The 24,949-nt window shown below is 39.7% G+C and overlaps 1 protein-coding gene across 1 annotated transcript in view; it reads left to right on the top strand.

Moving 5' to 3' along the window:
* Positions 1-200: 200 nt before the first annotated feature.
* The window catches only part of BLM (Bloom syndrome, RecQ helicase-like), a 99,451-nt gene continuing 74,702 nt past the window's right edge, over positions 201-24,949 (top strand). The window contains 9 exon segments of the mRNA XM_006885212.1: positions 201-298; positions 1,944-2,641; positions 4,396-4,558; positions 8,329-8,456; positions 14,167-14,299; positions 14,583-15,274; positions 18,504-18,695; positions 22,054-22,172; positions 23,270-23,383. Of these exon segments, the coding sequence (XP_006885274.1) occupies positions 201-298; positions 1,944-2,641; positions 4,396-4,558; positions 8,329-8,456; positions 14,167-14,299; positions 14,583-15,274; positions 18,504-18,695; positions 22,054-22,172; positions 23,270-23,383 (2,337 nt within the window).

Consider the following 24,949-nt stretch of genomic DNA (forward strand, 5'->3'; position numbering starts at 1 on the left):
AGTCATTTTGTTACTCGTTAGATATTTCAGATAGCACCAACTGTATATTCACAATATTCTATTAATGCAAAAAAAAATGCCGCTTGTTACTCTGAGCACAATTAAAACAGTGACCCCTTGAATCCAGTTTCCCTCCCCCAATATTGTGATTAATGCAAAGGGACTCCACTGATACTTTTTCCCCCTTGCTTTATAGGATCATGGCTGCGGTCCCTCAGAATAATCTACAGGAGCAATTGGAGCGTCATTCAGCCAGAAAACTCAGTAATAAAGTGACTCTTTCAAAACCAAAACCTTCGTAAGTAGTTTCATTGGTTTGCTGTCCTGCAGGCACCGGCACTTTGTATTGTACACATGAGGTGTCTGCTCTGAGCCTTCTTTGCACAGACGAAATGAGGCTCAGAGGGTAAATGATTTTCCTACTTTGCAAATTAGCAGCAGAGCACTGGTGAATCAGTCATTCAGCACCTTTTCAGTACCTGGTCCATAATAATTGCTCGATAAATATTTGTTGATTGAATAATGACTCATATAAATTTGGGAATATGGATATTTTTTTATATTTTCATGTACTGTTAGATCCTTCCCCCAGAACCCATTTATAAGGCATCTACAGTTCTCCAATTCTTCCCCTCAAGGTATCTTAAAACCCCTTCTTGTGGTATCGAATGATGATTTGTATTATTTATTTTGGTCACTGTTCTGGCCTCTGTTGTAGAGGGCTTGACTTTAAGGTCATTATTGATCTTAATGCCACTACACTCAGCAGATAGCCAGGATTCTAGTTTCTTTTATTTGTCTTTCAGATCTCGGCTAAACTTGTAGTTTTTCTCTTTCTTCCAACTCACCACCACTGGTAAAATGTTCATCAGCGTAGCAACATACACATATTTCCGTTTCTTCTTTTTGCCTCCTGCTGCCCTCTCCCACTGGTGGTGGCTGTTTGCCCTTGAGTCGTAAGTGACTCATAGCTGACCCTCCAACGGGTTTTCCAAGACAGTTCATCACATAGGAGAAAGTTGCCCATCCTTCTCCCATGTAGCAGCTGGTGCATTCGAACCATGTGCCTTTAGGATTGCAGCACAGCTTCTTGCCTCTAGACCACCAGAGTTCCTTGGCTGAGGTCTTAATTGTTGGCTATCAATCTTGAATAGGAGGCCCTACAAATGGTTAAAGCTCCTGGCCACTAATTGAAAAGTTGGAGGTTGGAGCCCACCCACAGATGCGTGGAAGACAAGCCTGACTGTCGACTTTCACAAACCGTAGCCGCTGTCAGCCCTGTGGAGCACGATTCTGCTCTGACACACTTGGTGTCATCCTCAGTTGGAATCAACACTATAGAGGCTTGTTTTTCACCTGAGAAAGTAGTGGAATTGGGCTGGAAAAATTCATTCCTCAAAATGGAATGAATTAGCTCCTGAATGTCGGTTGCTGTGGGCCCTCAATTCGGAACCCGTCCACAGCTGACCCCCTATGTGCATTTTCTAAGGCTGTAAACTGCACAGGGGGACATTGCCCATCTTCTACAACAGAGCAGCTGGTGGATTCAAACCAGCCTTTGCCTTGACAGCATACTTCCTCACCTCTGAGCCACCAGAGCTCCCGAGCCCATGAATAGGAAGCATCAAAACATATAAACTATTATTTCGTTATCCTCTGTGGTATAAAGGAGCACAAGCGGTGCACTGGATTAAGTGTCGAGCAGGAAGGCTAGCAGTTGAATCCACCATCCACTAAGTGGGAGAAGGGTGAGACTGTCTTTCATAAAGATGGACAGCCTTGAAAACCCTGTACGGATTCTGTCCTCCAGGGCCATCAGAGGCTGAATCAGCACAATGGCTGTGGGTTTATTTGCTTCATAAATCAGAGAGAAATGGCTTCTTTGCTTATTCAAGTTTTATTAAAATAATCTAATTCTTTTTTTTTAACCAATTCTTTTTCAGAGGTTTCACTTTTAAAAAGAAAACGTCTTCTGATAACAATGTATCTGTAACTAGTGTGTCCATAGCAAAAACACCTCAAACTCCCGTGCTGAGTGATAAAGATGTTAATGTTGCCGAGGTCTTTTCCTTCAGTGTCACTTTACCCCACGCCTCAAGTCAGCAGACGAGACTCCATGACTTCTTTAAAAGTGTTCCATCAGGACAGCAGACCCCCAGAGGTGCCACAAAACCATTGACACCAGATTTGTTACAGACATCACAGGAAGATTCACATTCGGCCCCAAACACGCCAACTCTATGGGAATCCCAGGATGTTGCCTTTAAGAAATTGGCAATCAGTTCTTCAACAGATTCTCTCATTACCAGCAACGATTGGGGTGATCTGGATGACTTTGATATTTCTGGGAATTCCAAAGCCTTCGTTACACCATTGAGAACTCACAGCACACGAGTGAGCACTGCCCAGAAGTCAAACAGGGAAAACAAAAACTTTGTAAAATCACAGCTTCATGAAGCAAATACATTAAAGACTGGCTGGACGCCTTCCTCCTTCAAAAGCCAGCAAGTGGATTTAACTGAGGAACAGCAGGATGACTCAGAATGGTTAAAGAATGAAGTGATTTGCATTGAGGATGACTCCATTTCTAACGGGACTCGGGAAAGTCCCTCTTTAAAAACTCATTTGGGAGATGAAAGAGGTAAAAAAAAAATACTGTCTTCCTTTATGTTGATTGATTGCGTTTGTGTATTGAATTGAGGCATTGGGGACCATTGCGAGTATGATACAGCTTTTCTTCTTTACGTATCTTAGAATCTGTAGAGGTATTTAGGGCACAGCCAGTTGGCCACAGTCGTAGGATAGGAGGTACTTACAGCAGAATGGAAGATTCTATTCTAACGTGATTTTTTATATTATCCCCAGGGAAGCTCTGTGATTTTACATATGAAGAAAATAAGGCCCATGGGGTTAAAATGATTTGTTAAAAGATCAATGGATGGTTAGTGATACAATTCTGAAGTGAAACTAAGCCTTTCTATTAAGATTCCTTTATGTTTTGCTTCCCCTATGTATAACGTAATCTAATCATGGGATTAAAGAATTATAAACTACCTTCTGAATAAATCTTACCGTTATTAACTATCCAAATTCAGAATTCTATTCTGAATAGGTCTCACAGTTATTAGACAGCCAAAGTTTAGGTCAGCCGTCTGTAGAAATGACCTGAATCCAACGAGGTTACTGTTATATCAGAGAGAACTGGAAAAAGATTGATAGTTAGTTTTGCTTGTCTAATCAATTTTGTTACTGTCTCTAAAGAGAAAATATAATAAAAAGTAAAGCAAAAATCCATTGCCAGTGAGTGAGTTTCCTCTCACAGCAGCCCTGAGGTCAGAGTTGAACAGCCGCATAAAGTGTCTGAGGCTGCACATCTTCACAGAAACAGTCTGTCACATCTTTCTTCTGAGGAGTCATTGGTGGGTTCGAATCACCAACCTTTTTGATTAGCAATTGGGCACCTTTAAAAAAACAAACAAGCAAACAAAACCCAAACATATCTGGCAGCAACTACTATCAAACTCCAGCCATAGAGGCAAGTTTTCCTGGTTTTAACGGAGTCCTGCCAGTTAATACAGCACACTTCCCACCCTCGCTCAGAAGGTCATTAGCCAAGACTGGCCTTATGTAGCCCAGAGCTTTAATAATGTGCAGGAGCTGGGCACTTGAACAACTATGCTACCAACCAGGGAGCAGCAATCTGGCATTGTGTTTTCCAGCATGCTCCAGGGGGACACACCGACTCTTACACAGCTCGGAAGCCTGTGGAGTGGAGCTGGTTTGTCTCTCCACACAGCAACGTGTGTGCACTTATCGACTCCCTTGTTGCCCTTTAAGCCTTATGGGTCACAATTATCGGATCCTTTTCTGCAGTGAGGCCACCATGAGTGAGGGGCCTACTTGATGGCAGCTAACACAACAATCCTTATGTACATGTGAATGAAACATGGAAAAATAAAAATAACTGGTACTAAATGGAAGTTTTGTAACTGGAGGTAGTTGTGAAAACATTTAAGCAACTTTCTGGCCACAGTCCAGCATTCGTTAGATTTGATCCAGTTGACTCCATTATCATTATGAAGAAATAAGCCAACATTAATGTATAAAGGAAAAGATTCATACAGAGTGGTATTATCATTTATGTCTTGCCCCAAACATTTGCTCTTTTTGTTGTTGTTTACCATCAATCGGACTAACACAGGAGGAGATTGCTCATCCTTCTCCAGCGCTGGGCATCTGGTGAATTCAAACAGCATGCCTTCAGGATTGTAGCACCACTTCTTGCCACTAGGCCACCAGAGCTCCCTAAACACTTCCTCTTAAATGCTGACTCTTTGTTCTTTCTGTCTCATTAATTATTAAGATAATCTATGTTCATCAACTGTTTCATTTTAGATAACAATGAGAAGAAGAAAATTTTGGAAGAAGCAGAATTACGTTCTATTGACAGATCTCCATGTATTGAGCTTAATGAGGAGGATTTCGATAATGATTTTGTCCCACCTTCTCCAGAAGAAGAAGCAATTTCTGCCACGTCTTCCTCTTTAAAAAGTTTTAGGTAAAATAGATAGTTAATAAACATTTTTTATTTCTGAGACAACTTAGAATAAATTAGTTCTATAATTTCTATATTGTTGTTGTTATGTGCCTTAAAATGTTGTAACATAGTGACCCTATGTACAACAGCCCTGAAACCTGCTCTATCCTGTGCCAACTTTATTGTTTCTGACACACCCATCCTCATTACCCCAGTCACTGTATCAATCCATCTCATTGATGGTCTCCTCTCAGTCCCTCCACCCTTCCAAGCATGATGTCCTTCTCCAAGGATTGGTCCCTCCTTGCAAAATGTCCAAAGTATGTCAGACAAAGCAGGCTGGCTTCACTCTCTCTAGGACGAACCTGTTGTCCTGGCAGTCAAAGGTATATTCACAACTCTTCTCCAGCACCACAGCTCAAAGGCACCAATACTCTTTCTATATCATCCCTGGTCATTGCCCAGCTCTCTGACATATAACAAGTAATTGTAAAGACCATAGAAATGTGTTTTGTGCTTCTGTGTAGTTTATGTTGCATCCAAATGAAAACATTTTTTTAAAAAAAATCCCTGTGTATACATTTCTTTATTGGTAGTGTTTTAATTATTTTTATGTAATTGATTTTAACAAAGCAAATATATTCCTAAAGGCATTGCCAAGTTTTTGGAGCTCAAAAGATGCAAAGTGAATCTATTATTTGGAAAATACATCATTCTGGGTCTTTTTAAATCCTGCAGCATAGAATTGACCATTGTATTTGCTATTCATTGAATTTTAGCGAATTGTTGACGTGTCTGTGGTTAATTGGTATTATTATGTTGTGGTTAATTGGTACTATTATAAAAAAATAGATACCCATATAACCCATCAACGGCTCAGATGACTAATTTTCATTGACACCTCCCCCTCACCACAGTCTATTGAGTTCTTTTTAGTTTTGTTTTATACCCCATGCTATTAACCAATATTGTAATGAGAAACAAATCCCTGTAGTGCATGGCTTTATGTAGAGAAAGAGAACGAGAAGGGGGTATTTGTGTGCAGAACCTCGTTTCTCTTGTTTTATATTTTAATCAGTGTGTTCATATACTTGGAGGCAGGAGAGATTGGGGCATGATTACTCTGCTTTGATGACAAAACCTAGAACTATGAGAGACTCCAATCCCTCTGTTCTTTTCCTTTCCAGTAGTAATAGAGGGAATTGTAGCAATTTGAAATTCTAAAGGAGTTCATGTAGTCTTGATTCTCATTTAACATGTCGAGTGTCTGAGGCCCACGGAAGTAGGGTGGATTTGCCAGAGGGATACAGTTGATGGCAAGTAGACTAGGCCTTCTCCTGTGCCATGCTGATGTCTGCCTTGCTCAAGACCTGACTTCGTTTTTTTATTTTAAAATGTGTGTTCCCCAAATAACATTGTAGCCACATTAACAATATTTTAAGTAGACAGAAGTATTTATTCATTCTCAAACCATTTTCTCTATTTAGTTTGACCCTTTTCATGTGTGTTAGCTTTTTTTAAATTTTTTTTAGCTTTTTTTTTTAATGCATTGTTAATAGTCAATATGTAGTTATAAGTTTATATTCTGCTTTTTTTCTCTTGGCTTTATTTTTAGGGTGTTTTCCATAATGTTACATATGTTGGCACATACTATTGAGGCAGAACCAACAAAGAGCTGACTTTCCAGCAGGTTTTCAGAAGCAGTAAATGTCAGGAGGCGATTGCCTATCTCTGTCCATCAGAGCAGCTGGTGGATTCAAACTTTGTTCCTTTGAGCTGACAGTGCAGCACCTAACTCTAGGGCACCAAGAGCCCCCATAGTCTTTCTTTTTATACCTTTATATGGGTATATAATTTATTGAATTGCCATAGAACAATTAATCTAGATCTTAAGAAATTAAAAAAAATTATTATTTACAAAGTAGATCAACATATTGTTCTTTTTAACCCAGTACAAGTGTTTGGTTTTATTTCAAAGTGCTACAAAGGTTTTACCAATGATTCTTATTTTTAACTATGTACATGCACCCCTTTTATTTTCTGTTCAATTTTCTTTTTAAAAAATGCTGACCTTTAACTTAATTTCAGAAGTGGAAAAGTGAGACCGATATAGGAGCTTCTCTATCCCAAAGCTCTTTAGCTGGTCCTCCAAATTCTCCATTTTCTGACCTCAAATTACTACCTTTTCAGCTTTCTCTCCAATTATGCCCTTCCAAAACCCTTTGCTCCAGTGAGCTAAATGAGGCAAACTTAACAACGGGAAATTATAGAGCTATATCTTTTTAATATAAGGTTATGTCTTCAAGTATATGTGTTATTTTAAGTGATATGAAACAATCATTCATCACTTTTTATTTAGTTACAATATTATATTCTAAAATCATGCTTGGTTATAGTTGATTCTTAAACATAAAGTACGTAGAATTGTGTTCTTTAACATTCCTTCACCGTCTATCACTTTGTTTTCTCAAACCCTACCCTTTGGTTAAGCTTGCCCTATTTTTAAAGAAAAAGCATAATTTCCATTTTCCTTCATCCTTTGAGGAATCAGATCCTTCCATGGGCTTTGGTGGTAGTCGTGGGGCAGCATCTGCAGGTCTAAATCTGGGTGGAGGTGTTCCATCCTTTCAGCTTCATGAAATAGGTCCCTGTGAATGGTACAGCTCATACATGGTGCAGTTTCACATAGAGCTTTGGAAGCGCATATGCATCGAAGACACTTCGGAAGTGTCCCTGATGGCAGCTGCCTCTACTATGTTTCAATTTATGAACTTCTTAATTGCCTTGTCTTAGGGCACGCCCTCAGCGGGTGGTCCTTTTTGGCACAACTGTTGTTTGCTTTTTTTCTTTACCATCTTGGAAGCGAGGACCCGAGGGAGGCCACCTACGCCTTGGCTAAGTTTTCTTATGCACTAGTAGGGATTACAATCCTTTGAGTTTCTGTAGTTCCCTCTTTTTTTTTGGTTTGGTTTTGTTTTACAAAGAAATGTTATTATAAAATTCCAAGAGAGTCTACATTAATTAACTGGAGTTGCATAAAGAAAAATCATTTCACATAAATTGTTATGTTTTTTTAGAGATCACAAGCACAGGTCTCTAGATATTGTGAAAGTCATCACATGGCCAGCACAATGAATAAAAAAAGATCTGTATTCTCATGTTTCTGTTTTGTACTGGGAGTTGGAACCAACTCATAGCTGACTAAGTATAGGACCCTCTTTAACATTAATTTAGTACCAATTAGTTTGTTACTTGTTAAGTGTCCTTTAATCTAATTAGGATAACTATATTTTTATTTATGAATATAATTTGAGTTAATGATATGTACACATTGACATAATGGTATAAGAAAAGTCCAGATAAAGTGCTTTCAGACCTCAGAAGAGAAAGATAATAAGCACCTGCTGGAGGAGTAAGAAAAGCAGCATTTGGGATGGGCCTAGAGGAGCAGGTGCACTGAGGAAGAAGAGATTGGAATGGCAGGCAGAAGCAAAATCCCACAAATAGATAGTGTAGGGCTCATATGAAGAGCAAAAGCCACACTGTTTAATCGGAGCCTGGGGTTATTGAAAGGGCACAATTGGAGATAAAATTGAAATGGTCTTTTGGACAAGAAGATGGAAGACTTTAAGGGCCAGCTGCAGAGGTTTTGAAAAAGATGGAAAAATACATCTCTTTTCTATTATGCATTATCTGACTAGTTGTAGAAAAAATATTAGGAGAGTTACAGAAATAACTCATTTGTATGGTCTAGCCTGTGTTATGATCTGCTTTACATTTTTTGTCTGCAGCATGGTAAAAGACCTGGACATTTCTGACAGAGAGAAGGATGCTCTTAGCACATCTAAGGACCTTTCGTCAAATCCTGAGAAAATGACTTCACAACAGTCTAATCAAGAAGCCGGCACAGACTGTGATGGTACAAAAAGTATTTTAGACATAGCACATATTTCATCTACTTACTTTTGACAAGAAAGTAAGATTGTATTCTCACCCTGTGGCTGTGTTGTATACAATGGCAGATTTATAGTTCTATTGTTCTAATATGATATCCTTCTTCACTGGTCAGCCAGCATTTGCAGGAGCACCTCAAGAGCTTCCAGCCTCACAAGGTAGTTCATTCCTATTGTGAACATGCTACATATTATGAAATTATTTCTCATATTGAGCCAAAATATACCTCTTTTAAACTTTAATCCTTATGAAGTAAATCTTTAAGTCTTAAAAGTCTTCTTTTTCTTCCAAGATAAACCTTTTAGACTTAACTATTGTTTATACATCATGATTTCTAGACCCTTCATCGTCTGGTGAGTCTTCCTTATCTGGGTCTTGGTGGCCCTTTAAGTTCATTACTTTTTGTTTGATTGATTTGTCCTTTGATTGACTGCTTATTTCTATTATATATATAGTGTAAAGAGATCTCCTCAGACTTCTCTCAGCTGGAATTCTTTTGTCAGAATATTGTTGTTACGTACCACCATAACAACTGAGTCAGAACTGACTGATCCTCCAGCAGGTTTGGTTTGGGTGTTTATCCACAACTGTTTACCGGGATAGTTTTCCATTCATCTGGATTCAGCGTGTTTTTCTTAAAGCTGCTTCTGTCTAAAGGAGCATCTTTGTATAAGCCTTGCTTTTCCTTCTGAAGGCAGGGAGCAATGGAGCAGCCAACACCCCAAGCTACTGTTAGTGCATGGCTGAAGGCATGGTGGTTTTATAGCATCCTGGGCATTTCACAGTCATGAAAGAGGTGTGCAGACTCTACACCAGGCCCTTCTTGGGCTTCCTCTTCTCCTCTTCTATAGAGGGATGAAGGAGATCCTTTGCAAGAGGCAGGTTTTCATGTAGAGATCACTGCCGGAAAAGCTTCCAGCAGGTTTTCAGAGGCACTAAATCCCCTGGGAGGAGATTGCCCAGCTCTTGGATTTGAACTGCATGTCTTCAGATTGGCAGCACAGCTCCTTAACTCTAGACCACCAGAGCGCCCTTGTTTGGATATTAGATTTCCATTAATTATATTTCCTGTTGCCCACCTCTTGCTTGCTTTCTGAGAGATTTTCTTAATTCTTATCTTTGTCAGTGGCTTTTTTCCGTCTTACCAAATCTATTTACAGGCGTTCTTTTGGTTCCTTGTGCTTCCCCTCTGGGGTGGCTGTGTGTGCAAGCACATACACTGTGTGCCCTGTTCTGCTGCTCTCTCGGTGTTGTTTCCATTTCCTCTGAATATTTTAAATTTTGCTTATTTGTTATTTTCATCCTTCAGTTTCCTGGTAGGTAGACTTTCTGAAATACCTGATATCCTAGACCTTTTTTTTTTAATGCCTCCCACTATTAACCTTCACATCAGCCTTTCAAGATAGTGTAGGCTGCCCTTGTCTCATAGACATGGAAACTGGGGTCCAGGAGAGTTAAATCACTGTGTAAAGCCATAGATTAGAAAGTAGCAGGCTGGAATTTGAAGCCAAGCAGTCTTGAAACTCTTGATTTCGTTTCTAACTACTGCACGAGGCTATCTCTACAGCATTAAGTTTCAGCACTGAAACCATGAGGACAGAATCCTAGAGAATGTCTGTAGGTCCCTCCCTCTCACCTGACAGTACACTTCAAAGGCGATAAATCAGTTCATCACCACTTTGTGGTCAGTCATTTACAAGTCTGTTTGTCAGGCCATGCTTCTCGGCTTTGTCATGGAGACACAGCTTGGCTACGGGATGCAGGAAGTTCAGAATCTGAGGGCAAGTGGGTGCAGCACTGGGGGTGGAGGAAACAAGATCTGAGGTAGAAGCCTCAGTCCTGGCAATGCGACTATGGCAAATTCGTAAAGTTTCTCTGAACTTTAGTCTTCTGCAAAGTGGTCAAGATACAATCTACCTTGCCTGAGCTGCTATCAGGATTCACGGTAAAGTACCCAGTACACTGTAGGCCTCCACTAAACACTGCCAGCCTTTCTAGTAATCCTTTCAAAGAAGGAAATAATACATTAAAATGGCCAGTTTGTTTTTATGAACGCTTGCTAATCCCACAATTATTTCCTCTCCTCAGAGCTCACTAAGCAGCCGTTTGATAGCACGTTCTCCAGTTTTGACTTGCATTGACATCAAGCTTATCAGCCTGTGTTTTTTGGCAATCACTTTTGTCTTTTTTTGAAAATGAGAACAAGGTTTGCTTGTCTAGTCTTTCATCAGTTCTGCTATTCACTAAATGCTTCAGATATCAGGAACAGTGGCTCCAAGATCTTGTGTATGTGTATTTTCTTTGTGTTGTGTGGTGTAATCTGTCTGGAGAAGGAGGTCTGAGCTCCTTCCCAATAGCTAGGTGCTCTTGTTTCTCTCTGAGCCTGTCTTCTTGGCTTTAAGTTCTTTCAGACCATTGTTTATGTTCCTAGTTGCAATCTGATGCCCATTCTTCCTCAGAGAAAACAGAAGTAAAATAAGAACGAAGCATTTCTGCTTTTTCCATCTTGTGCCTCATGGCCCTGTTTAACTCAGTCACCATTAGAAACAGTTCAGAATTTTCCATCTATTTTTCCCCTCTTCTGGAATTTATCATTATCTTAAAGATAGGTTTGGATGTCTAGGCATCTATATTCAATTATTTAACTTAGTGTAGCTTAAACATGTATGTATTCTTTATATGCCAAAGAATTACTATGCAGATAACCATGTATACCATCCTCTATAACTGTTTTAAGAGATTTTTCAAGAGCAACTTGAACTAGACTCAGTTTTGCTTTGCTAAAAGAGGCAACATTTCTCTGCTTGACCCCATAGCACCGCCTTTCAAAAAAATGGAGAAAATATGTTTGGAATGTAACTGGTAAATCCCCCTATAACGTAGCACTTGGTTTATCCTGACTCTAGTAGGAGTCACATATGGATGTGATACAAGACTTGCAATCCCATGGTAATCATAACTTTTGTTAGAAATAACAGAAACAGACCAAAAACAAAAAAAAAACACACACACCCCAAAAACCTAGACTAGGTAGATTCAGATGTTGAAAGATTGTCATCAAGAATTTCTTACCTCAGCCATTTCTTTTTTTCCTCTCTCTGTATTTTCCTCCCTGTGTCTCTGTTTTATATTTTCCATTATGTTGGTCTTATTCCTAAACTGGATTATTATTCTCTGTAGGTTGTAGAGAAGCCCACTAGTAGCTTTCGACACATCTCCAGAAAATGGAGATCCTCTTTCTTAGCCTTCTAACAATTCACTGCTCATTCTCTTTGGCTGCCTCACATGAGGTGCCCCGTAGGAGAGGGTGTGTCTCCAAAAGAAAAACTGGGTGCTGTGTGGCTTTTTCCATTAAAATGAAGCCTGGGTCCCAAGCAGGCCAAAGCAGCAGGTGTTGTCTGTCCAAGATTTTATGATATACTTTGTATAGGCACAGTGAGATTTATGTCTGGGGTTAGTAAAAATTCATGATAAACTGATGCTTTTGTGTCTTCTAACTTAAAGAGAAATATCAAGAACTAACATGAAATTAAATAAAAACTCAATTATAAATTATGACATAGAGTAGAGATCTTAAAGACACAATTATGAGTCCTCAGAACACAGAATGTTGTTATTATTGTTGTTGTTAGGAGCTGTTGAGTCGAGTATGACTCTTAGTAACCCTATGAACAAAAGTTCTAGAACTCTGCTCTATCCTGTGCCATTCTCACATTTTCTGACACACAAGAGCCTATTGAAGCAGTCACCATGTCAGCCCACCTGGTCCAGGATCTTCTTTACTGACCCTCCACCCTGCCCACCATCATGTCCCTCTCCAAGGAGTAGCCCCTCTAGCAAAATGCTCAAAGTATGTGAGGCAAAGCCTCTTCATTCTCGACTTAAAAGAGCACTCCAGCTGCACCTTCTCCAAGACAAATCTGTTTGTTCTTTTTGCTGTTCACAGGATGTACAGTGCTCTTCTCCAACACCACAGCTCAAAAGCATTAATTCTTTTTTTGTCATCCTTATTCATTGTCAAGATCTCAGATGCATAGCAAGTGATCAGAAAGACTGTGGCCTGAACTAGATGCACCTAAGTCCTCAAACTGACATCATTACTCTTCAGCAGTTTGGAGAGGTTCCTAACTGCAAACTCTTCCAGTGCAATGATCTCCTTATCTCCTGATGTTGGTACCAATGCTGTAAATTGTGTATCTAAGCAAGATGATGCTGTTGACAGTTTCAATCTCTCCATCCATTACGATGTTGCCTATTTGTCCAGTGGTAAGAATCTTTGTCTTCTTAACACCAGTATGCAATCCATACTGAAGGCTTCATTCCTTGATCTTCTGCTACAAGTGCTTCAAGTCTTCCTCACTTTCAGCAAGGAAGGTTGTGTAATGTACGTGATGCAGGTTATTGATGAGTCTCCCTCCAATCCTGATGCCACACTCCTCTACATAGAATCTAGCTTCTAGAATAATTTGCTTAGCATACTGATTGAATAGGTATGGAGAGAGAATACAACCCTAACACATTGCCTTCTCAGTTTTAAACCATGCAGTGTCCCCCTGCTCTGTTCACACAACAGCCTTCTGGTTCAGGCATAGGTTCCTCATGAACACAATCAAGTGCTCTGGGACTCCCAATCTTCTCAGTGTCTGCCAAAACTTATGATCCACACAGTCAAATGCCTTTGCATAGGCCATAAAGCACAGACATTCTTCTGGTATTCCTTACTTTCAGCCGAATCCATCAGACATCAGCAGTGATGACCCTGGTGCCACAGCCTATTCTGAATCCTCCTTGAAGTTCTGGAAGATACTTATCTATGTACTGTACTAGCAGTTTTTTAATGATCTTCAGCAATATTTTTCTTGCTTGTGATATTAAGGATATTGTTCAGTAGTTTCCACATTCAGTTGGATCGCCTTTTTTGGGAATGGGAACAAATATGCACCTCTTCCAATCTGTTGGCCAGACAGCTGGCCTCCAAATTTCCTGGCATGGACTGGTGAGCACATCCAAGGCTGCATCTGTTAATTGAAACAAGTCAGTTGGTATCCCATCGATTCCTGGGGCCTTCTTTTTTCCCAGTTCCCTCAATGCAGCTTCCTCCTTCATTACCATTAGCTCCTGCTCATATGGTACTTCCTGAAATTTTCAGTGTCAGTTCTTTCTAGTACAATGATTTTGTGTATTTCCTCCATCTTCTTTTGATGCTTTTTGGGTCATTGAATATATTATCCATAATATGTATGTTTCAATATTGTGACAGGAGTCTTAAATTAGTTTTTCAGTTCGCTCAGCTTGAGAAATGCACAGCGAATTCTTCCCTTTTTGTTCTCCAATTCCAGCTCTCTGCACATTCCATTATAATACTTTGCTCTGTCCTCCTGAGCTGCCCTTTGAAATCCTCTGGTCAGCTCTTTTACTTCAGCATGTTTTCCTTTTGTTTTGGCTTCTGGATGCTCCAGTGCAATTTTTAGAGTCTCTCCTGACATCCATTTGAGACCTTAAATAAAAACTCAGTCATTAGTTCTCATGACACAGACTAGAGAGACCACCTCTTTTTGAGTTATTTCCTGGTAGATACAGGATATTCTATTTCTAATTGCACAAGTGTGACTATTTGAAAATCTTAAGTCCTTTTTGTTTTCAAGGGGAAATAAAATAACATAATTACTTTCTAGTTGGACGGTTAAGCTTGCAGCAGCAGCTTATTCAGGTGATGGAAGACATCTGTAAATTAATTGATGCCGTTCCTGCTGATCAGCTGAATGCTTTGGAGTGTGGGCATGAACTTCTGGAGCACCGAAATGTAAGGTATCTTGATTTTTCTGATTGCATTTCCACTTATCTAAGCCAAAATCAAACAGCGACACTTCCTGGCATCCTGACCAGGAATTTATTTAGAGTGTTCTCATTAACATTGTCCATCTGGTTTTAATTCATTTGCTTCTCTGAGCTGTTCTTTTAGTATTTATATTCAATAGAAAAGAGGATATATTTTGCCACGATGTTTGGAATGAAAACTGAAGATATACTTATGTGACCAGCCATCAAAGACTACTCATATTTCATATGGTCTTCTCTTTTTTCTCTGTAGAAGGAAGCTCCTTGCTAAGGCAGGTTCTAACGGAAGTGATCCTGGTTTACTTATACTTGACTCGCTGTGGAGAGGTGAGCCTGGCTTACCTGATAACCCTGTAGAAGTGGCGGAATTTTCACAGAGAGACTTCTCCACTCCTGGGAATTCTGATAAGGGATTACGTTTTCCACACCTTCCCTCAAATTCCACTTCCTCTGAGGAATGTTTACCAACTACTACCCCAGGAAAGACAGGATTCTCAACCACCACAAAGAATCATTTTGAAAGACCGCTCTTTGGCGCCCATTTACAGAAGTCCTTTGTAAATAATGAGTATGCTGAGACACCAGGGAGAGAAGGAAGAAATGAAAGCTTTTGTTTCCTGGACAAGGTTCTCACAAGCACGGCTGTGAAGGACCCAAGTAAGCACGCGGCTTCAGCCACCGACCTGGAGAAAAGAGAGCTGTCCGGGATCCAGGCCGCCTGTGATGTTGATCGCTTTGACATAGACGACTTTGATGATGATGATGAGTGGGACAGTCTAATGCAGAATTTAACAGTCAACAGATCTCACACAGCTGTCTATCCGGCCATTAAGGAAGGGCGGCCAGTTGTGTCAGTTTCAAAAGGAATTTCTTCAGCCAAGACAAACTGTCTCCCAGTGGCTTCTACCGCTCAAAAGACAAGTTTCTCCGATTCCGATTGTAGTGGTAAGTTTAAGACTAATTCAGATGCTGATGTGTTACATGAAAACCAAAGGGGGATTGCAAAAGGAAACCACAGCAAGCCATCATTGCCTGCAAACGACATTGTTTCTATGCAAATTTCTACTGATAATATGAATTACAAATCACAATTTCAAAAGCAAGTTGCTCTTTTGTCTCTGTAGCAGCTGTAGTTTTTAAAAAAATGTGTAATTATAACCTATTGTAGTAAGGCTCTAAAGTCATTACAAATGTGCTTTGCCTTTAAATTAACATCTTTTAGTCCTTAAAACAATAAAGCTCATGAGGGCCAATTTTTAAATGATTTTGGGGAAGGGTAAAAGCCAAGATGAATTTATATGCTGGAGTTGTAATCACGTCTACTTTTAGACTTCTGGAATTGGTGAGAATTGGTTGGTTTTTTAAAGTAAAGAAGCAAGTTCTGTATCTTAAGGTTGTAAAATATCCTAAAATCACAAAGTCAGGAATTTCTTTTTAAATTGAATTAAATTATGCTTTAATGAGACCTTCAGTTCACACAACAGATGTAGAATACCTACTATGTGCCAGGTTCTGGTGAAAGAAGAATGATGAACACAGGTACACTCCTGCAGTATTGCGAATTTGTCCAGACCATCCCATTAACACAAAAATAGCAATAAAAAGAGTCACACAAATGCTCTATAGTCTGTCAAGTTCGCAATAGCATTATGAACACGTTTAAAATATTGTGAGAATTACCAAATTGTCACACGGAAATATAAAGTGAGCCCATGCTTTCGGAAAAATGACACGATTAGACCTGCGCCTCACAGGGTTGCCGTGTCTCAGAAAAGAAATGGAACGAAGCGGGCTATAATGAGGGGTGCCTGTAGTTTCTCTCTGCGAGGAGCTGACAGTTTACCAAGAGTGAAACATTTTTGGAGGACTGAAGTTAGCACAGAAAGGCAAAATTAACTTTAAAACCTTACATCAACCCTATAAAGTTACCACAAAATGGTTTTGGGTTTGGTTTGGTTTTTTGGTTGTTTTTGTTTTTGGTTTTTTGTTTTGTTTTTTTTTTACGGAAACAAGTTTTTATGTGCGAGGTCTTAAAAGTACAGCCCTTCCTATTTTTTACCATCGGTGACTTAATACTATGCAAATTCTTATAATTAATTACGCTGTTGACCTTTAAAATAACCATTTATAGATTTATTTTTGTATCGTGTTCAAATGTGTCATCTGTGATGTTTGCAATTATCTTTGAGAAGTTGAGTTGTTGGGATTAGAGAAACCGTCAGAGCTGCCGTGAGCACCGGCTTGTTCTCTGTGCTGAACTCGAGGGGAGGAAGTGAGGGTGCAGGTCTGGGCAAAGGGAGCGACGTTATGAAGAGGGAGTCTGGAGGCTTCGACATCTCTGACATGCCAACCGGGGTGACTGGAGGAGCTGTGCCACCGCGAAGGGAAGTGAGGGAATCAGCAGGCAGAGGCTCTTTTGGTTATTTAAAACTTGTTGAGCATAAAGTGTTGGTAAATCATTTAAGTGGAAATGTTTGACAGGCAGTTGGAGATGGATGCGCAACTGAATTTAGGGATATCAGTCAAATCCTGAGAGGGAGTGCTAGACAGTCTCTGCACAGGAGTGATGTTTACAATTACAGAGCTGGGGGCGGGGGGAACAAAAGAATGTGTATATTAGCTGTTTTGGGGAAAAAAATTACTGCCATCAAGTCAGTTCTAACTTACAGCAACCTTCCATCAGGTCTCCAAGGCTGTATGTCTTGTCAGAGGAGACAGCCTAACTTTCTCCCATGGAACTGCTTGTGAATTCCGCTTCTAACCATTCGGTTAGATGCAGAACACGTGACATACGATACCACTAGAACTCCCTAACCTAGGTCTTAGACTCACAGCAAAACAACAATGAGGTATCATCTCACCCCACAGCAATAGCGAAGTTCAATAAGAGTAAATAACTAATGCAGGCAAGAGCATGGAGAGATTGAAACATACATGCACTGCTGAGGGGAATGTTAAGTGCTGCAACCACTATGGATAGCCTTTTGACACTTCCTTAAATACATTGAAGATGGAAATACCATTTGATCTAGCAATCCCACTACTTGACAGATATTTTAAAGAGGTAAGAACTTTGACAGGAACAGATATATGCACACTCACATTTATTGCAGCGTTATTTACAATACCAAAGAGATGGATACAACCCTACCATCCATCAGCCAATGAACAGATAAACAATGGTACATTCCCACGATGGAGTACTATGCAACACTAAAAAAGAAAGAATTCACAAAACACTGCGTAAAATGGATAGAGCCAGAGAACATTGTGCTCAGTGTAGTCAGTCAGTCACAAAACAACAAGTAGTGGATAAACCTACCATTATAAAAAGGTGAAGAGCTCTAATGGTCTAGTGGTAAGGAGTTGTGCTGCCAACCCAAAGGCATGCAGTTTGACTCCTCCAGATGCTCCAGGAGAGAAAGGTGGTTAATCTCCTCCCATGTGATTTACAGCCTCTGGAAACCCACTGGAAGGACAGCTATAGGTCAGTTCATACTCAGCAGACACAAAGGAAAAAAAGAATGGTTTATACACAGAAAGAATCTTTTTTGAGTGATTAGCAGTGATGAAAGGGTGAGAGAGGAGAGTAAAAATTAATAAATAGATAATGGACATTAAGATGAGTGAAAGGAAAGGCAGGACACGCCAAGGAAATGACCAGACATTCGAGATATTGTGATTAATGTTGTAAAACAAAATACATCTGCATGATTGCATGAAAAGCCAACAAGATTTGTAAACTTTCACTCAAATCACAATCATTCAGAATCATTACCATATTAACAAAATAGAATTTAAAAAATAAGATACCCAGTCTTGAATATCTAAAATACTTCCAAATTTCTGGGGTACTTGGAGGAAGTGGAGTAAGGGCCAGGGAATTTACAGCAAGTAGAAGACCGATGATTGTCTTGAAGGTCCAGGGGGAAGAGAAAGGAGGGGGTGTCTGTTAATAGTAGATGCTGAGTAAAAGTAAAAAAAAAAAAACCAAAACAAAACCCTGACTTTGGCCTGTGGAAAATCTCTTGAATTAAGCATGTATAGAGTGGTCAGGGAGGAAGCCGCAGTAAAGGGTAGAAGAAGGAGGGTATTACAGGGCAATGCACACCAGTGATAGGACAGACTTGGTCCATGAAAGCATTCATTTTCTTCATGTTGGTTCTTTTCCTAGACAAGTCGGAACAAAGTTTTGCAGTCAGAAATCTGAATCATGAGCGTTTCCAAAGTCTCACTTTACCACACACAAAAGAAATGATGAAGATTTTTCATAAAAAATTTGGCCTGCATAATTTTAGAACTAATCAGCTTGAGGCAATCAATGCTGCACTGCTTGGTGAAGACTGTTTCATCTTAATGCCCACTGGTAAGTATTTTTACACATGGATTGGCAGAAGTCCATTGACAGATGTTAAATGAAAACTCTTTAACAGAAATAAAAAGAATACCTAGACAGGGTTTTTATTGCTTAGGGACCTCTGAACCTCCCATGCCAGAGGAATTAAAGTGTATTTTCTCATATCCTCTGTTCTGGTTGTTGACAAGATAACAATTTAGCCCTTTAACATTTTCAGCCCAATGCTTATTGTGTTGGATTGATCTAGAATTTCTTTCCTTTCTCCCTCCTCTCAGAACATTTTCGTTTTTCTAGTCAAAATCTGGAAAGCTAACAACAGCAACAAAAAATCAGAAAATATAACCATTTCTAGCAGTTTAGTTGCAGTCCAAGCTCTGGTGGCCTAGTGGTAAGAAGCCACGCTACAGTCCAAAAGGCAAACTCTTTAAATCTACCAGCTGTTCCGCAAGTCTCCTCCCATGCAGTGAATCGCCTCTGAAAAGCCTGGAAAGTCAGCTATGAGTCGGTTCCAACTCAACCACATACAACAATAGAAGAGCCTGGTGGAGCATTGTGGTCCAGTTGTGGAATGGCAGTTGGGTTTTCAAGCTCAGCCCTGCACGTACCTTAGCTCCCTCAACCTCAGTTCTCTTATGTGTGCGCGTCATAGCACACCATGGGGATCCTTGTGAAGTTCTTTGTTGGCCCCAATTTTAAAGAAGTCCAGGATTTTTCATTGTATTATTAAAGCAGCTGTTCAATGATTTATAGTCATTCAAGTAAGAATTTTAAATAAGCCATTAATAAGTATTTCATAACAAGGTTGCTGCATTTCTTCAGCTATTCATGGCTAATAAATATTTGAAAGCCCTTGTGAAAGGCAGGCTGGAGAATTCTGGAGCACAGTTCTCTCGGTGGGCGTCCCACCTCTGCCTTTCACTCATCTCCCTGTAACCTTCAGCAGCCTCGTTGTTGCCATCATTATTCAATAATGCAACCTGTGCTTCTGGAGTTTTGCAAATTGTTATTTCAGATTTAGACCATGGGGCTTAATAACTAGCATTTCACGTTTCACTAACTTGTTGATCAAACTGGGTCTTCCATTTTATCCTCAGTTTGATACGATGAAACTCTAATGCTAGAAGGAACCCTGGCCATCACCTAAACCTGTGATTTCAAGAGTCCTGTAGGGTTTCAGAAGGAGCTATGGTTAAAGAGCTTCTAACCTCACAAGGTGGCCTAAAACACATGGCTGTTAACCTCAGGGTCAGCAGTTTGACCCCCACCAGCTGTTCTGCAGGAGACAGACATGGCAGTCTGTTTCTGTAAAGATTTACAGCCTTGAAAACACAATGAGACCAGGTCTGCTCTGTCCCATAGGGATGCTGTAACTTGGAGTCAGTTCAACAGCAGTGCATTTAGTTTAGGGTTTCAGGAGACATTTTGAGGACCTTTCCATTCCTGTTTCACCTGTTGACTTATCATTGTGAATAGAAAGATTCCAAGTAAGATTTCTTTTAGACCAGAAAAAAAAATCGAAGAAACCTTATCTCCGGTCTTTTGCAGGTAATAAAAGAGAACCTCAGTGAGAATGGTATATCTGAACTCACATAACTGATTAAATTAAGTCACGGGGCAGAAGCTAGAACCAGGTCTCTTTATCCTCATCATCCTGCTCTTTCTTTGACATTTACACATATATACTTAAGTGAAATTTACTGATAATACATGTTAAAAAGAAAGACTGTGATGTGTAGTGGTATAAAAACCAAAGACCTAGAAACTTCTTGGCTCAGCTTCTGTCTGTCATTAGTACCTGTGTGACATTGAAGGACAGGAATATGTGTTTCAGGGATCACTGAAGGGAGTACCGCTATGAACTAGAGTTTCCTACAGAGAATTGCTAAGGGTCCCTTGACATTTCTTTTTCCTCATCCTCTGTTTAGAATGCACAAATGCAATTCTCCCCTTCTTGTATTTCAAGAACGATTGGGATTATTACTTTATGGAACAGAATTGTTGAGTACCATTGAGTCAGAACTGACCCGCAGCTGACCTTCCAGTGGGTTTGGGATGAGATTGCCCATCTTTCTCCCACAGAGCATCTAGTGGACTAGAACCACATACCTCAGTGTTGGCTGTGCAGCTCCTTAACACTAAGTCACCAGAGCAGTAGAAGTTAATGTTGTGATATTCATTGTTAAGAGATTGTTACTAATGATTTTTTTTAAACCTTTCCAACCTTAAGAATTGTCAAAGAAATGTTAAACCATGTTTATTGTGGTTTAGGGTCATATTGTCTTGTTTGCTGTGTGACCCTGTAATTTCTTCTACAGTCATAGCTGGTCCGCCAGTGGGTTCTCATTCCTGTTTCACCTTTTGATTTATTGAGTCTATAAAGATTCCAAACAAGCTTTCTTTTAGACCACAAAAATATTGAAGACCCCTGGTCTAAGATATTTAGCAGATAATAAAATTGAGCCACAGTGAGAATGACAGATCTAAATTCATATACCTAATTAAGTCACACAGCAGATACTGTGTAAATCACGTGGGAGGTGAATGCTCATCTTTTTCCCGCAGAGCAGCTGATGCATTTGAACTACATACTTTTAGGTTGTTCTCAACTCCTTAGCCAGAGCTCCCTAGATATTATACAGGAAGGATTTTCATCTCATTGTGCATGTTCATTTTAACACCCTTTTACTACCAGAAACAGAAAGTTTACTGCATTTTGATTTCCCAAGTAGACTTCTTTTTTTTTAAAAAAAATTTTTTTTATTTATTTTAATACTATTTTGTGTTTGTGACAGGTACAGGAGATCCTCCTTCCCCAGCAGAGGAGCTGGTGAATTTGAACCGCATGCCTCTGGGATTGCAGTGCAGCTTCTTGCCACTAGGCCACCAGAGTTCCCAACCAAGTAGACTTCTTAAGTAATTCTGTTGCACTTACAGGAGCTCTGGTGGCCTGGTGGGTAAGGAGTTGCACTGCCAGTCCAAAAGCATGCAGTTCAAATCCACCAGCAGCTTTGTGGCAGAAAGATGGGCAATCTCCTCTCTCAAAATTTACAACCCACTGGAGGGTCAGCAGTGAGTTGGTTCCAACTCAATAGCAGTGAATGAGTGATTGCATTTAAATTATCTGCCATGAAGGTGTAGTTTTGCAATGACATATGCCTGTGTAAGATATTCACAAGAGTTCCTTTTGACCTGTTAGTTAAGTTGCCAAAATATTTTGGCCCATTTAAATATAGCAAATTGTTGTTACTATAAGAAGTATTGCCTAATGTTCTGGTAGCTAATAATTTTAATTAGTATAGCTGGTCAGTTTTCTAATTATTGTTACTAAAGTAGATTTGACCAATTTGTTCCGCTATTTCTCTTTTAGGAGGTGGGAAAAGTCTCTGTTACCAGCTACCCGCCTGCATTTCTCCTGGGGTCACTATTGTCATCTCTCCCTTGAGATCACTAATAGTAGATCAAGTCCAAAAGCTGACGTCCTTGGATGTAAGTTACAGCATTACTAGTTATAAGGAAAATGTGCTGTCAGCACAATTGTATGTCACTACTTCTGGTTAACTTCTTTATTAAATAGTTCAGGAACTGAAATAATAATGCACGGTTAAGCTTCTGAAGTTCAGTTTCAGCTTTTGCCCATCAAATATCTTTTAGTAGGAATTTTTACCTGTTCTAGGCTGATGTGATTTTTAGGGATTTTTTTTGTTAACCCAAAAGTTACACCTCCCTGTCAGTTTGAATCCACCAGTGACTCTGTATAAGAAAGATGAGTATTCTCCTCCTGTGCAATTTACAGCCTGCAAGAGTCTGCTGACCAGTCAGCTGTGTCGCTTCTGACTCCACAGCAGTGACTTTGACTCATTAACTTTGAATGTGAAAGTTCTTCCTTTTATACTGCTGCCAAATCATCCTCTTCTATCTTATGTGTTAGCATATGTGCATGTACATATGTGTCTCTTTCTTCTCTGAGTCTGAGGTGAAGACAGTGTCTGGACGCACTCTACTAAATCCTACATATTGTGATCTAGGAAGGTCAGGAGCCACTACCCCTCAGCAACCACCACTAACGTGACTTTTCTAGAAGAATATGTAAGAACAGTGAGGGTGCCATTGTTCAGCTGTTCATAAGACGGCTCCTTCATGATGTTTGTGCTCTAAACATCTTTTGAGAAAAATATAATCATAGGTTAAGACTGGAATCTCTTGGGTGTTATTTTAGTATTTCTCTTTTTTAGAAATAACAACTGAGGAGACTGTAAAAGTAATAAATTTAACTTTTCAAAAATATAGTTTATGAAAAGTAGAAAACTGAGTTTAGGAAGACATTTTAATATGTGGTTTTTGGGTTTGATTTCTTTGTTTTGGTGTGGGTTTTTTTTTCCTTTGTACTGATTCTTCTTTGTATTATATATACCTTTATATTATATTTCTATTATAGTTTTATATTGCATATATCATATTGTATTCTTTTATTCTGGTGACAGGCTTGACATGACTTAGAAAATATTTGTAAAATTGAAGGCTAAATATAAAATTAAGTCAGATTATAAGATGGATTTAAAATGTTCATTTGTTTCCTGTTACAGATTCCAGCTACATATCTGACAGGTGATAAGACTGACTCAGAAGCTGCAAGTATTTACCTCCAGTTATCAAAGAAAGACCCGATTATAAAACTTCTCTATGTTACTCCTGAGAAGGTTTGTATCTATATCATGTTTTTAAAATATAATATTAACACCTACCAAAAATACCTTTTAGGTTGTTAAAAAACAACAACAACAATACCTTTTTAAATTTTGACGTAGTTTGTGATCTATAGAGAGAACCAAGAATTCCACTACACTTCCCCCCCAGCCCAGAAGCTTCAAATGGTAACAGTTTATTATGATTGCTTTCTCTTTCTCTCTATAGGTAATCTTTTTACTGACATGTTTGAGAGTAAATGGTAGCCATAATATTCCTTTACCCTCGTAAATAGAGTGGAGGCAGCTTGGGAACGGCCACATCTGACCTCTATTAATGTCTCAAATGGGAACAGTTCCCATCAGCAGCCTCCACAATACAAAACCAGTTCCCATAAGGTCAGACATGGTGTGCACACTATCACACACACACTTCTCATTCCAACACTGATCACACTCCATTGCAGAGGCAACTCAGATCTCACTGAAGTAAGCTCATCTTTTGGGGACTCATTAGGGAAGTTAACAGGTTATTCAGGTTAGCAACAGGATACAATGTCTCGATCAAGAAGGCATCTCAGACATGCTCACAGGCCCTTTACCCTTCAGCCTCAGGGCTTGAGTCAATGTTAGAAAATTCCCTTCATCCTGCCAATTATAGCATCTCCCCTCATTCCTGCAGGGAGCTTAGGTGAAAGACCCTGGCTCGGGCTCTGTGGGGCATCAGTCTCAGGTCAGCTCGCCTCATGTCAGTCCCTGGTTCTCTGCTGAGGCTTCTGCTTGTGTGTAGTCCTGTTCTGACAGGCCCCAGAGGATGGGCCCCACATTCTCTCCTGCTGCTTAGTGCGATTCCCATTCTGCTGCTGCTCAGCCTGCTCAGTTTAAATGTGTTGGGTTGAGGAAACTGATAAATCCCATAATTAGTTTATGCACACCCTGTTTCAGATTCCCACCCAGTTTTGTGGTCACGAAATAAGGAGACTCCAAGGGGCTATTCCTTGGAGAGTAACATGATGCTGAGACGTGAGGAGGGTCAGCAAAGGAGGGGAAGACCCTTAACCAGGTGGATTGACATGGTCACTACTGCAGTGGGCTCTTGTGTGTCAGGATGGCGCAGGACAGGACTAGGTTCAGATCTTTTGTTCATAGGGTCACTATGAGTTGTGCTTAGCTCGATGGCACCTGACAGCAACAACACTTTATTTATTTATTTATTTATTCATCCATTTATTACTGCACATTTCCCCCATCTCCCAGTTCACTTTGCAATGCACCTCTGAACTTGACATTTTATAAGAGTAAAGGCCAGATATTTTGAAGATACATCTTGAATTTGAGTTTATCTTTTGCTTCCTTGTGATAGATTGATGGTATTCATTGTTGGCAGAAATCTCAGAAATAAAATGTTCTCAGAACATCCTGTCAAAAGCATGCACTTGATGTCAGTTCATGTAATTCTGGGGTTATTTGTTCGCTTAGATTACTTGGTTAAGATAGGACTGCCAGATTTATCCATTGTAAGGTTATTTTATCGGTAGGTATTTGTAGAACACTTTAATACTATATGTTGTTATTGTTGTT

The sequence above is a fragment of the Elephantulus edwardii genome, unplaced genomic scaffold, assembly GCF_000299155.1.
Source record: "Elephantulus edwardii isolate Elephantulus edwardi_28Jun2011 unplaced genomic scaffold, EleEdw1.0 scaffold00041, whole genome shotgun sequence".
Lineage (NCBI taxonomy): Eukaryota > Metazoa > Chordata > Mammalia > Macroscelidea > Macroscelididae > Elephantulus > Elephantulus edwardii.